General features: G+C 44.0%; 1 protein-coding gene across 3 annotated transcripts in view; it reads right to left on the reverse strand.

Annotated features, from left to right (window-relative positions):
* CDH23 (cadherin related 23) overlaps positions 1-13,685 on the reverse strand; it is a 3,939,560-nt gene that overhangs the window by 47,730 nt on the left and 3,878,145 nt on the right. For all 3 annotated transcript variants that reach the window (XM_069610726.1, XM_069610725.1, XM_069610724.1), the window contains one exon: positions 6,475-6,535. In XM_069610726.1, coding sequence (XP_069466827.1) covers positions 6,475-6,535 — 61 coding nt within the window. The remainder of the gene's footprint in view (positions 1-6,474; positions 6,536-13,685) is intronic.

Here is a 13,685-nt window from a genome sequence, read left to right on the forward strand (position 1 = left end):
ATGCCACACAAATCAACAATCTCGATCCAGACTTTCAACATACATTCATGCAGTAAGAGCTCACTTCACCTTACACAGAATGCTATGTGCATTAAAAACCCTAAACAGAATGCATGTTGAATGTGGAACATTATACACATCTTTGTGTATATTCACAATTTCTCACTTCAGAAGTCACGTAACACACATATATGTTTGCTTCAACATTAATGTGTAGATTTAAGCAGAAGATTATTGAGTGAGAAGCAATAAAGTTATTGGGTTCAAGCAGTGACTGATGAATAGAAATGTATGATCAACTTGCCCTTGGTTAAGGGCACTATGTAAGTAAGTGCTGCTGACCTATAAACTAATCTGTCTGAGTTCAAACGTCAGAGTTTTAAACTGACTCTGGCACACCTGCCTACAGACTCTCTTATACCCTTATCGGAGACTCCCCCAAAAAACAACTTACCTGCACATAGTCCAGAAAAGGCCCGGTATGCCACCTACCCTCTCTCATGTTGCTGCTTTCAATTCCTTCTCCTCTTTCTTAGCCCTTTGCAGCAGTCTTATAGAATCATAATAACACCAATAAGATCCCAATATACAGCGCATGAATCCAAATTCCTCCCGTTTCTATGCACTGTAATAATGGCTCCTATTTTAAATTTTTGGAAGAAGGGAGGGACGATTCTTCCCCGCAAGAGTCAAACTTTCCAAGTCCCGTGTGTATCCATGGCAGAAGTCAGCATTTCACTGTAAGCTATCCAGGGAGACATGAGCACTAGACACGCAGCCATCTTAACATAACTTTGTGGTTTCACCTTCTGCTAAAATGGAAGGTTCAAACTGTGAATAACAGTGAGACTTCAGACATTTCAGCATTTTCTCTTATGTTTTACATACCTTTTTTCCCAGTAAGCCCCCATCCAGGGCCTCACTGTCAATGTGGCCTAGTGTATGTGCCCCTTGGACTACCTCGGAGCTCAGGGTACCCCAAAGATACACTGCATATACTTCCAGGACCTCGTTCCACATGGGATCAGCGTTTCTAAGTCAACAGGCCAACATAGGACCCAAGACTAGGAATATATAGAAGCAAATCCTCCTTAACAGGGGGCCCCATCCGGGACTCCTCAAACAAAACACACTCCAACCCACACCATAGCCTTGATGAAGACCCCAGAGGTTGAAACACGTGTCGGCTGACCACTACCAAGACTACAAGTCTGCACCACTGAAATAAACGTGCTCTGTAACAACCGCACACAGCATGGATTTCCATTATTTTCAAATATACAAGTGTGAGGTAGCAAGGATCCTCTCTCTAACCAAAGATTCCATAACAATGCTGTGTTTACCTGCTGAGCATGGAAACACATGACCTGTGTGCCATGTATGGGCATGGTCTCCCGGTTGGGAGCTCAAAGTAGTCATGACCAGATTCGAATGGATATGCCATTGGACATGTCATTGGGTGACTGGATTCAGTCTATAATCACATGCTGAGGGAATTCCCGGGAGAAGCCTGAGGATGTCTGAATCTGGTGATCAACCATGATTGGGTAGCTGCCAAATTTCTGAAGGCTGAAATGTTCATGACCGGAAACTGGATGTGCACCCATCCCCCAAGAACTATCTACGAATAGGTGTATCTGCACTGTACCTTTGTCAAACGCTGGAGATAGTCCCAAATCTGCTCGACAAGGACTTATCCAAGTCTCTGCTTCTGAATTGTACACTCTAATATGACGAGCACTGCTGGGACCTGCGAATCCCAAGGCCTACTGAAACCTCAGCAGTGCTTCCTTCCCTTGAATTGATGTATACAGTCGAATGGCCTACTTCAGGGTTCTGGATCTCATCTGAATACCATTTTCTAGCCACTTACCCATCTTACTTTGTGTCTAAGAGCCATCTCCTGCAAATGCCCTGCTGATCTCCAAGGCTCATTTTATCTACGTTTGTTCCACTGTGCCACTCCATGACTTTGTTGTCAATTGAGGCTAAATCTGAGCTATGGGAGTAGCTGCATTGATCCCAATCATCAGGCGCTTCCCAGTTCAGACCATTGTGGCATCCTCCACTGCCCGCAGATCATGCACATTCTGAGCTGCACCACGACTTTGACAGCCAGAGACTTGCTGCTGGACTTTGTTGCATGGAATACCATTGCCGGAGCCACTGGTTTGACGCTGTACCGAACAAAATCATTGTTACTAGCATGTATCGGAAAACACTGCAAAGATGAAAGAATCTACTCCCCACTAACATACTGCATTTTCTTTCCTGCAAAAGCTGATATGAAGATTATATTGTATGACAACCCCTAGGATCTATTTATAAGTTATTTGTATAGCACTTATGCCTAAGCGCTTTACATAGAACACATATACATATAACATCAGCCTAGCAGAGTTGTACTCATTTATCGACCTCTCAAGGATGAAAGGCTGAATTGGCCTTGCTGGGATTCGAAGCTGCGACCTGCGGATCACACTCGGGTCACAGCAGTGAGCACTCAACCCACTAAGCTATCTTGCCAGCCTCTGTCATCTGTTATGTATGTGCTGGTGGGCTTTGCAACAGGGGGGATGCTGAGTTAACATGATCATTACTTTTGACATACGCTGAATTTCAAGGGTTTTGTTACGTTAAATCTGATCACCTTAAGTATCCCTTAACTAAAGTTTTTTCAATGAATTTCAAGGGTTTTGTTATACCATAGTTTATTCAAGGGCAACTACCCATGGCTTTTGGCCGTGGCCACTGTACCTGTTGCACCAATAGGTTTCTTTTGGGCCCACTAGGCATGGCCTTCAGCCCTGGCCAGTGAGCATGGCCTTTGGCCGCGACCACTGCATATTTTAATACACTAGGGGCCTCATCATAAGGCTTGCGGTCCCGGAATGAAGGGGGCCGGTACAGCACCGGCCCCCTTCATTCCGGGAGCGCCGATTACAAGCTTCCGATCACGGGACCCGGATCGCATGCCTGGTAAAACGAGGTGTGCTTTCCGGGTCCCGCGAGGGGAAGAGGGAGGGAATAACAGGCCAGATGTAATCTGCCCGCTATTACCTCCCTCCCCATTCCCATTGAGCCCTCTGGGGGCTCAAATGGGAATGGGGATGGGTTCCTGCATGGAGGAATTACTGGGTCCTCCTATCTTGGAGTAACCCGGTAAGTCCCCATTGCAGGAACCCGGTAATGGAGCCCGGAACAGTGGCAGCCATGGAGCTAATAGCTCCCTGGCTACCGCTGTTCTCGTAATGAGGCCCTAGGTTTCTTTCAAGTCCTCTCGTCATGACCTTCGGGTGTGGCTGCTGCACATTGCACCAATAGGCTTCTTTGGGGCCCACTGACCACTGCCACTTGCCCAAAGACCCATTTCTCCTGCCTAGTAGATGTGATCACAACAGATATCCCCCCATTTATTTTATTTTTTTCAGTTTACATTCCCATGATAATTACAGTGCTAATCTCGCACTAATTAACACAATAAAACTTGAAAATTAAAAAGTTCTCACAGGTACTCCCTATGTGCATTCTTCCTTTTCCCTAGGTCCCTCCACCCACCTCACTTGATTTTTACCTCCCTGACCCCCTCCCATTACTCCCTTTATCTCTGCTTTGTGTGCTGCATTTTCGTTTCCGAGGGGGTCTTGCGTTATTATCGTGGTAATCTCGTGATATTCCCCAGATAAGGCAAACATGTCTGAACTGTAACTGGCTCTCCAGACCACCCCCAACTCCCCAACTTCATATGATGTCCTCTTCCTCCTCCCCACCTCTAGCCTTATGCGATTTCCTCCTTTTTCCTCCTCCATATAGCTTTTTTGCACTTTTCGTTTTCGCATACCCCAGTACTATAGTGGTAATCGTTCACATTGAGCAACAAAAAAAAAATGGCAAAGTTGTATTTCTGAAAAGGCTCTCTGCTGCAAAGCACCATGAGACGTATAGCTATATTTTTGGGATAAGGTGGAACACCTTTTACAGTCAAATATTTTAAAAACTACTGAACGGAATAACCCCAGACCTGTCAGGAAAATCAAGTCAATGCTTTGTGCCCATGTTGTTTCTTATTTGGTCCAATTCCCTCCAGCGTTTTTTGCACTTTGGCTTAATAACATTTGGCTTTTTTCTCTGTGGGAAAATGAATCGAAGTTGGCCGAAAACAACATTGTTTTGCTTTCTTAATAACCTTTTATTTTTTTAACAAATCTTTCCCATAATTTCCAGTCTGGGGGCACCCATGACAAAGGTTATGTCTGGGAAATATCAGTCAAATCCGTCCTGTAAGTCAAAAGTTATTAGCAATAGAATTTCTGGATTACCTATGGCTTATGTTACTCTCTGCCGCACTATAATATACACGCACCCATATACTGTGTGGACATTTACTTATGGACTCCATAGGAATCCATTAGTAAATGCCACCTGCAAAGAGCATTTGCAGGGAGCGTTTACTTTTTCACAAGATAGAGAGGATGGAGAGGAAAATGAAAGATTGACAGCAAGATTGTCCCTCTTTTATTCTTTCCTTTTCCTCTCCGCCTCTTGAAGGTTTAGAATTGCATGCTGGTGACTCCACAGCATGCATGAGCTAATGTTAATGGTCCCCTGCATTAAATGTACGATTTATATAAAATTACCCAGATAGTATCTAGGAAAGTCTTTGTAACGCCTTGTTTTTCCCTTTCCCTTCCCCATCACTCCCCCTCAATAGTGCTTTTCAGTGCTGAAATACAGCCTTATTTTAGCATGAACATTAAATAATCAACCATTAGCATTTTGGGTGGGGGGCGCAAGCCAATCAGGGAGTTCGGAACACAGGCTGACCCTACTATTGTCAGCCTGTGTTTCAAGCCACCTGATGGCAGGTTCCCCTCGCCCGTCATCCTCCCCCCACTGTCCCTGCTTCCCCCCCTCTAACTCTCCCATCCCACTTATCTGATTGCGGCAGTGGGGACTTGTCGCCGCAGCTCCTGTCCCAGTGTGGCCACCATGGAAATGGCAGAGAGGCTCCATACGGAGCCCTGCCTTCCAATTCATTGGCTGCCATGTTGGTGTAGTATTTTCTCTCAGTGAACGAGACGCCATGAGGCATCCTGTTCACGCAGTGAAAATACATTCCTTCTTTTTTTTTAACCTTTAGCACCCGTGTAGTGCACTCTGGCCCTTAACTTGGGTGGCGGGCCATTCTCTACAGGGTGGGCCCACCACCTCGGGGCCTATCGCCTCAATCTAACAAAATACTGCTGTCTTCATTTTCCTGCTCCTCCTTCCCTATGTTTTCTCCTCCTTTCATCTCTCTACACTCCCACATTCATGGAGATTCCACCACCACCACAAACTCACTCATCCTTTGTTCAAGAGCATTTGAATGGTTCAGTTTATATAACTATAGGGACACCCTGAGTGAACACGTCTTATTCAGAACACTGTGCCAAATCCAAAACACTAATAGCAATATCTTCTAAATGCTGAGGATTGATAGTATGGCGCTTTGGGCCGAGAGAAGGATTTGAATCAATATTTTGTCTTATATTAACTTTTCAAATAAAGATACGACATTAAGAATATTGATGTTGCAACAATTGTTTAGCAAATTGTTGCACTTCGTAAGAATCATGGTGTATAGGCTGGGATTTGATCCAAAATAGGCCATATCAGCAAAATCGGCAGAATTACCGCCAGCGTTAATTTTGCCAAACTCCCCACGCAGTTACACACCCTACAACCACCTGTAATCCTGTGGTAAATCAGCAGAACAAAGTGGTGGTAACAGTAATCAAGAGTTTGGTGGTAATTCATCAGATTTACCACCAAACTCGTAATGAGGCGCAGTGTGCCGTAAATCTCACTTTCACATTAGATGCAAACTTTTGTCCAATATATGTGACCTATTATGCTTTAAATGTCTTCTTTGTGTGTCCTAATGCTTCTTTATACAAATTCTTACACATATAGGGACACACGTTGCGCAATAATGGTAAAACGGGTGATATTTAGCACTACAACCTATTTTGCTGCTCTGCACAACTATGCGGCTCAGCACCCATAAACTAAACAACTGTCTGGTTGTAAGTGGAGACCTTACCTTCACTTGCACTGGTGGTAATGGCCTATGCAGAATTACTGCATGCAATATCTCCGCCTGTCTTAAGTGGGGAATAACCATAGTGTGGTGGACTATCTCTACTGCATGCAGTGATTGTAATTCAGTTGTGCGTTATTTGCATAGCTAATACCACTGAACCTATACTAATGCTCACAAAGTTAGTGCCTGCTAGCCAAAGGTTTCAAGCCTTCCAGGTTCTTCTAGGCTACATGTAGGTGCTAAATAGCTTCTAGAAATTGTAATTGACGAAATCCTATCCGTCCAGCTTCTGAGCATGATGATTACATTAGTGCTGGTAGATAGCGGTGTGTATTAGTGGAGAACTTTTCGTGGTGTCTCCATTTCAGATGTTAGAATGTGGCACTTACCCTTCAAACGAGTACTTGTTGGTGTTGGGCATATCCAGTATGTCCATAAAACCACGGTTACCTGTTGGAAAATAGAATTAACACGTAATGATGCTCATACCTCAATGATTTGACGCCTTTTGTCTAAAGCCACAGTTATCTTTCTAAGCGCAGTTTAATCATCTTAAAAATAAGACAGCCTTAGTCACCCATTCCAGATTCCTATGATTGTCAAGGCAATACTAATTTAGTAAACAAGTTTCAGCAGAGCCCTAACGGATTCGGAGGTGCATAGTCGCATTCCTTCTAGAAAGGGGTCGCAGAGGGATGAAGTTGGACAGTGAAAGGACTAATTGTGAGGTGAAGAGTCAGGAATGTCCCCCACTTATCCCACCCCCACACTGTGCTGCTGACTGCACACCAAATTATGTCCATATAAACTACAGCAAACACGAAAGGTTATTTATTTGGCCATAGCCAATGGTGATTTCAAGTACCGGAGAGCCGTATTGACAATACCACAAATATTAATGTTATCTCTGTATAATCCTAATTTAACAATTGAAATTTAGAATGGGCAGTTTATAACATGAACAATAGAAATGTTTCAGAGGAATGAGCAAGATGAAATGTATTGCAAATCATTGTTATGTTATGTTATGTTATTGCATCCTTTCCAATGCGTTGTCCTCCTGGTGGTGTTTGCAAGTATCTGGACAGGATCAGGGACTAGAAGGGGAGTGTTTGGAGGAAAGTTCTAAAGGAGTGCAAATGTTGGTGTAATTAGCACATTTTAAATTCCTGGATATAGCAAATACTCTAAAATAGGAGGAGCCGATGTCCATGCCACACATAGATATTTTAGGTTAGGCTACAGTACAGAGAATCCTTTCATTCTTACTGTAGACTCTACCATAGGTTTTTGGGCGGCTTGATTTTCATAGAGTGCCTAAATCTGAGATGGTTGACGGTTAATTTAATAGAAAGTTAGATAGCTAATTTCATAAATTGGGATTCTCCAGAGACTAGTTGCGAGTAGTACAACTGAATCTCAGAGTCGTTTAGTGTATAGCTTGTAGTCAAACCAAGCACAATGAACATTCTTGGGACGTATAGTTTGCCTGTGTGCAGAAAAGCCTTCCTTTTAATACTAGCCTGTGTAGGCAGTTAAGTGGGGCACTGTCAAGGCTGGCGTTTCATGGGTTCCTTCATTAAGCCCCATGAGGGAATCCTGTCCACAGTGCTGTGCACAGTAAGGAAGAAAGTACTGTAAAGACTAACCAGACACACTTAGTCCTTAGTTATTACTTATTTCGTCTTTCAAAAATATCGTAGATAATATAAAGCTCTGACGTACACAGATCACCTCTTCTGCCTGGGTCCTTTGGCTCCCAACCGTCACCACTGGAATGTCAATACATCAATTGGAACCATATTGCATTATTAGGCTATGACCTCACCTGGCTTTATGCAGGCTGTAAAACATGCAATCACAACACATCTCCTTTTTGTCATGTTCACAGATAAGAAGTTGATATATTATTATAATTGTTTTTTTTTAACGCGCGTAATACCGAAGAGGTTTCTAAGCGCAGACCCAGGATTTGAATCTGTGTTGCTCTGCGTCGTCTTGCTACCAAGACGAGCCCAGTTGACACTGAGCTTTACTACCCATGCCACCCTACTCACCCTACCCTACTCATTTTCCACACCTGCTCCCTTTCAATATGCATTCCCCTTTTTCGAACCCTTTCCAACTTGACGGGCACACCAAGCAACATTTCCCCTTTCCTCCTTACCATCACCTCCCTTATCCTTACCCTGTCCTTTACCTTCACTATCAGTTCTTGTGTGCCTGTTTTCCCCATCACTGTTGGCCTTTACCTTTTTTTCATTCATCAGTCTTACTCCTTACGTCCTCCAAATCCACCGTCACCTCCTTTGCCCTCCACATCCATGCGGGGCACACCTGATAGTACACTTTTCTCCCTCTCATCAATTCAAACGGTATTAGACCCGTCCATGCATGCAGTGAGGACCTCAGTGCCTTTATTTTCCCCATTACTGCTTCTCTTTTCGTCGTACTACACATGCCCACCATGAGTAAGCACCCATTATGCTCCTATTCCCTCTCTCCAATGCTCCATTAGTATTGACATTGTGTAATGCTGGTCTAGGTCTCACCCTATGTGCTGCCAGATACTCTCCTATTGCCACATATACAAATTGGGTCCCTTTTTTCAGTTAAACTACTACACATATAGCCTTTCCACCCAACACTTACTCTAGAACGAACATGAGTATGCCCACTAGTCTCTTGAACAAATTTCACTTCTAAACAAACCGAGAACAAGTCAATAAGGACCATTATAAATGTTCCTTGTCCACTAGTGTTGGTCTTGCCTGCATCACCAACCCTTTACCTGATCTTTCATATTCAACACATTGGGCCTCATTAAAACCCTGGCGTTAAGGGGTTAACGGCACCGTAAAAGGCTACAGCGCCGTTAAACCCTTAACGCCAGATTCACACTTTAACGCCTGCTTTTTGCAGGCGTTAAAGTCCAAGGCGCTAAGCGACCTTGGTGCTAATTACAGCACCGTAATTTACGGTGCCGTAATTAGTGCCTTCCCCATTCCCATTGTGCCCTATGGGCCAAAAATGGGAATGAGAATGGGGAAGGGGCCATGGTGAATGGGGAATTACCGCCCCGCCAACCTTGTAATGGGGCGGTAATTCTGCCATCCACCATGGCGGAATCCGGCATGGACCATGGTGCTAATAGCACAATGGTCCAACGCCAGGGTCGTAATGAGGCCCCTTCTCTCAATCTTCTTTTCACCACCCCATCAAATTTCGACCACAAAAAATCCATCATCAGTAGGTTTTCGTCATTGAGACACGGATGTGCCCCTCATGCGCCTAGTCAATCTGCTGTCCCGAAGTTTGCGTAGCACTACTGCATTCCCTGACAGATATAACAACCCATTTTCAACACTAATTTCATGTCCTCCCAATAACACCTGGTTTCGCCCTCGAGACACTCTTTACCAGGTTACGACGCCCTCACATATACCGTAGCACCCTTTATGCTCCTATTCTCGTCCACAGCATTCGCCCATTCATCTTGTCTCACCCGATCATGAGTCACAAAAACATGATCCACACACACTTCATTACATTCCTCTTCCTTCCCTGGAAGTCTAGATAAATGATCTGCAAAGCTATTCTCACGCCCTGGTAATACTTCAGTGCTAAAACTATGGCACTGCATCCTTCTGACCCAACTACCTACTGTATGTGAAACTATGTCCAGTCCTTTTAATTTGAAAATTGCGTTCAACGGCCTATGGCCCATTCTTAAAACAACAGTGCAACTCCATACAAAAATGTCTTCACCGCCCAATAGCATACTAATGCTTCCTCTCCCATCACTGAGTATCGCCCCATGAAATACCACATTTGAATCAATCTTATTCACATCAGAATAATAGAACTTGTTTGTGTACCGTTTTATCTTTTGGTATTTTGTGTTCAATACAGAACTATAATTCTTTATGAATTGAGTTGTTCAATACCTTTGGCTTTACTGTATGATCTATATAATTAGTTGTGATTTGTGAGATATTTAGCTTATTTGTAGCAAAACAAGATACCTTTAAGTAGAATGCAGTACCAGAATCTGGAGACTGTTTATTTGTAACCATTTTCTAGTTTGCAGAGTCCATTGGAGGTTCTGGTCACTGTGTATAGGTATCGCCACCTTAATCAGACTACTTTTCTAGTTGTGTGCCAACACGTTTCGAGCACATAGCTCTTCCTCAGGGCAAGTGTTAAGGTGGACACGGACAAAGACGAGGGTCTAGGATGAAAAAGAGTGTCTCGAAAATGGAAGAGGAACTAAAATAAAGAATGAGGAAGAGGAACTAGATCAAGAAAGAGTAGGAGGAAGAACGGCTAGAACGTAGAAGATGGACCAGGATTAGGAGGATGGACGAGCTAGTCAGAAGAGGGATGGAGATGTAAGGGTGCCGAAGGAGGAGACTGACACACAGGTGGCATGGTTGTTTGCATACACCTTTATTATACCAGAAATTAAAGAGAAAACCTAACCTTCCCTAAGTCTAAGAGGAGTTTCCATACTGCAACTAAAATACTAAGGATTCGGTCCACCATCCTGTGTCAAAACCTGGTCTCGGCTGGAGGATATCCCCAGGGCCTTTGACAAAAATGAGAAAGCATTTCAGTCAACTCAATTACTGCCATATGCAGTTGAAGTTAAAATGAGAGAAGAGGTTACCATCCTCTGGCAGGTGTGACAATTTACAATTCCCCTAAAAATTAAGCGAGGACAGAACCTCAAAAACAAGGACGCCTATATAAATCTCAATTATCCTCTCCAACAGGCACCATTCGAATATTGGTGGATAATAGCCACCCTCAAAGTATCACCTTGCGCGCAGACACCTTTATTGGAATGGTGGTTGATGACCAACATTATTCTATTGATTTAGGAAATGAGATAATTGGGCCAATTCCAAATGACTGCTTCCATATCGAGGATGGTATCCGTCTGGAAAACATTTTCACCAGGCAAAGGGGGAATTTCCCGGCATACTCTTCCTGCCCTTATGGTGTGGAAAAGATGACTTGTGACATCAGGAAGGATGAGGTGGTATTCCAAGTCAACAGTGACTACCTCACATCCTTGGAACCTCACATCCAGGCCATCACCCTAACTAGAGATCTCTCCACCCAAGTGGGGGATACCGCCGGAATTGCCAATCCCGAGGTATTTCCACGCTTTAAGCAGATGGTCGATGAACAAATCAATCTCTGTGATGCCTGTGAGACCGAGGAGCAAAAGCAGAAGCTGAAATGGGTGTTTCTAGAGTTTTAGGATATCTTTTCGGTGGATTCAACTGACTGTGCAGGAAATATATTCAACCACCATAACCACGGACCGTGAGGTGGCTCCAGTATTTGTGAGGCAATACCGGTTACCTGTCATGTCCATGGAGTCACTCACAGAGATTATTAAAAACCTAGAATCCCGTTGGATAATTCACCCAATCCACAGTACCTTTAACAGGGGTACTGGGGATACTCGGAGGATAGCTCAGCGGCAACATGCTCGCCTTGGAAGCAAGATGACACAGAGCAACACAGGTTAGGATCCCGGGTCCACGCTTAGAAACCTCTGGGTATTAAGCGCGTTATAAATAATCTATCATATCACACTCACACCGAATGGCTAATGGAGACTTTCTGCAGACCTTAGGGAGTCTCCTTAGGGAGTCAAATAAACAGGTCCACATGTCAGGATGGCCCCTTGCCTACATCGATCAGGGACTGGCCCAGATCCAAGGGTTAAAGTTTATGCTGCCATTGACCTGACCAATAGTTACTGGACAGTACCCGTGAGTAGGGAAGACCAGTAAAAGCTTGCCTTTAGCTTCGGGGGGCAGCAATAAACTTGGACCTGAACCCCCTTTGGATACATAAACTCTGCTAATGAATGAAATATCTTCCTACATAAGGCCATGCCCGACTTGGGCGAAAGTGGAAACCTGGCCTATGTAGATGATGTCTTAATAAAGAGCTCAACTTTGGAAGAACACATAGCTGAAATACCCTATATTCTGATCCAGATGCAGAAAGCTGGAGCAAAACTGTCCTTTCAGAAGGCACAGTGGTGTATATGATATTTTATTTATTTCCCGTGTGAACCTCTTAGGGTATGACATCACCCCTGAGGGTCTCAGTCCCCAGGCAAAAAAGGGAGAAGCATTTTTGCAATCGAAAGGCCCTACTACTCTGTGAGATCTAAGAAGCCTTCTTGGACTCACTAATTATAGTAGAAAGTTCATTGAAGTCTACGCAGATGTCACACGACCCTTGATCCATTTGTTAAAGGCCGGGGTCAAGTGGGAGTGGGGTCCAGAACAATCTGCGGCAGTAAAACAACTAAAGAGAAGCCTGTCCCAAGCCCCTTGTTTGGCTTACCCCATAAAGAACAAGGAGTTATTCTTGGAGACAGGGTTTTCAGATACTTGCTAAACAGGCTGTATTATACCAAAAGCACAACAAGGTCAACAAAGTAATCTTGTACGCGAGCAAGACTTTGTCCTCTGTGGAGGAAAAATTCCATAATTGTGAAAAAGCACTCCTGGCAATGGTGTGGGAGTTTATAAATTACCACCCATTCATCCAGGGGGAGCACATAATTGTGGAGACTCCTCCCCAACCCTTTGGCAATATCTCCATAGTGACGGAATCCAAACAGGGAACGTGAGTAATTGCAGAATTACTTCCTGGATTCCATCCATGCAAAGCTTTCCTGTGGAGGTCATATATGGCCAAAACAATAAGAGTCCACTAGAGCAAGAATTGACTAACTTGAATGACTGTGCTCAAGAAACTGTCTCGAGGATGAAAGTCTAAGGACCAACAACTATCTGGAGGCGCGCACGTTACTTCTGTGCACAAAGTCTATGAGGAAGACACGTGTTAGGGCATACCCACAGTTTATGTGGATGGGTGCTCCTACCATGCTCAGAACCATGCGGAAAAAGATCTAGTGGCTGGAATTGGGAATGCCTGGGTGAATGATGCCCCATAACCCTCTGCTGGGTACTACATAGGTCCCTGAAGTAGTCAGGTGGCAGAGTTGATCACGGTATATCAAGCCATCCTAACTGTCTTGTAAGACCAACTCAAAGAACTGGTCATAATCATTGATTCAGATTATGTCAGGAATGGGTTTGTGCAACACCTGATTAATTGGAAAAATCGGGGCATGCTGTGTGCAAATAACAAACCGCTCAAGCACTGGAAAGTAATCCAATCAATTGATGATCTGGTCACCTCTAATGAGATGACCATCTATTGGAAAAAGATTGGAGGTCACTCCAAAATAGAGGGACCAGACAAAACTGGAAATGACTTGGCTGATCAGTTGGCCAAACCCAGAGCCATTCACAGTGATCTCCTAGAAACCGAATCCCTGTTGGGGGGAAGTCCAGGTTGCTGCTGCCACCAGGTCCCAAAAATGAACTCTCAACTGCCCAGCGGAGTAAAGAAACCCCAGATGCAGATTTGATTACTGCACAAAAATAGGACCCAATTATTGGGAAATGTTATCAACATAGTGAAGAACCTTTGAACTTTCCTGTGACAGAATATAATTACATCAGGAAAGAGGATCTCTGGGTGTTGATGAAGTTTTCCA

This window comes from Ambystoma mexicanum, chromosome 8 (assembly GCF_040938575.1).
Source record: "Ambystoma mexicanum isolate Mex_15411 chromosome 8, UKY_AmexF1_1, whole genome shotgun sequence".
NCBI lineage: Eukaryota > Metazoa > Chordata > Amphibia > Caudata > Ambystomatidae > Ambystoma > Ambystoma mexicanum.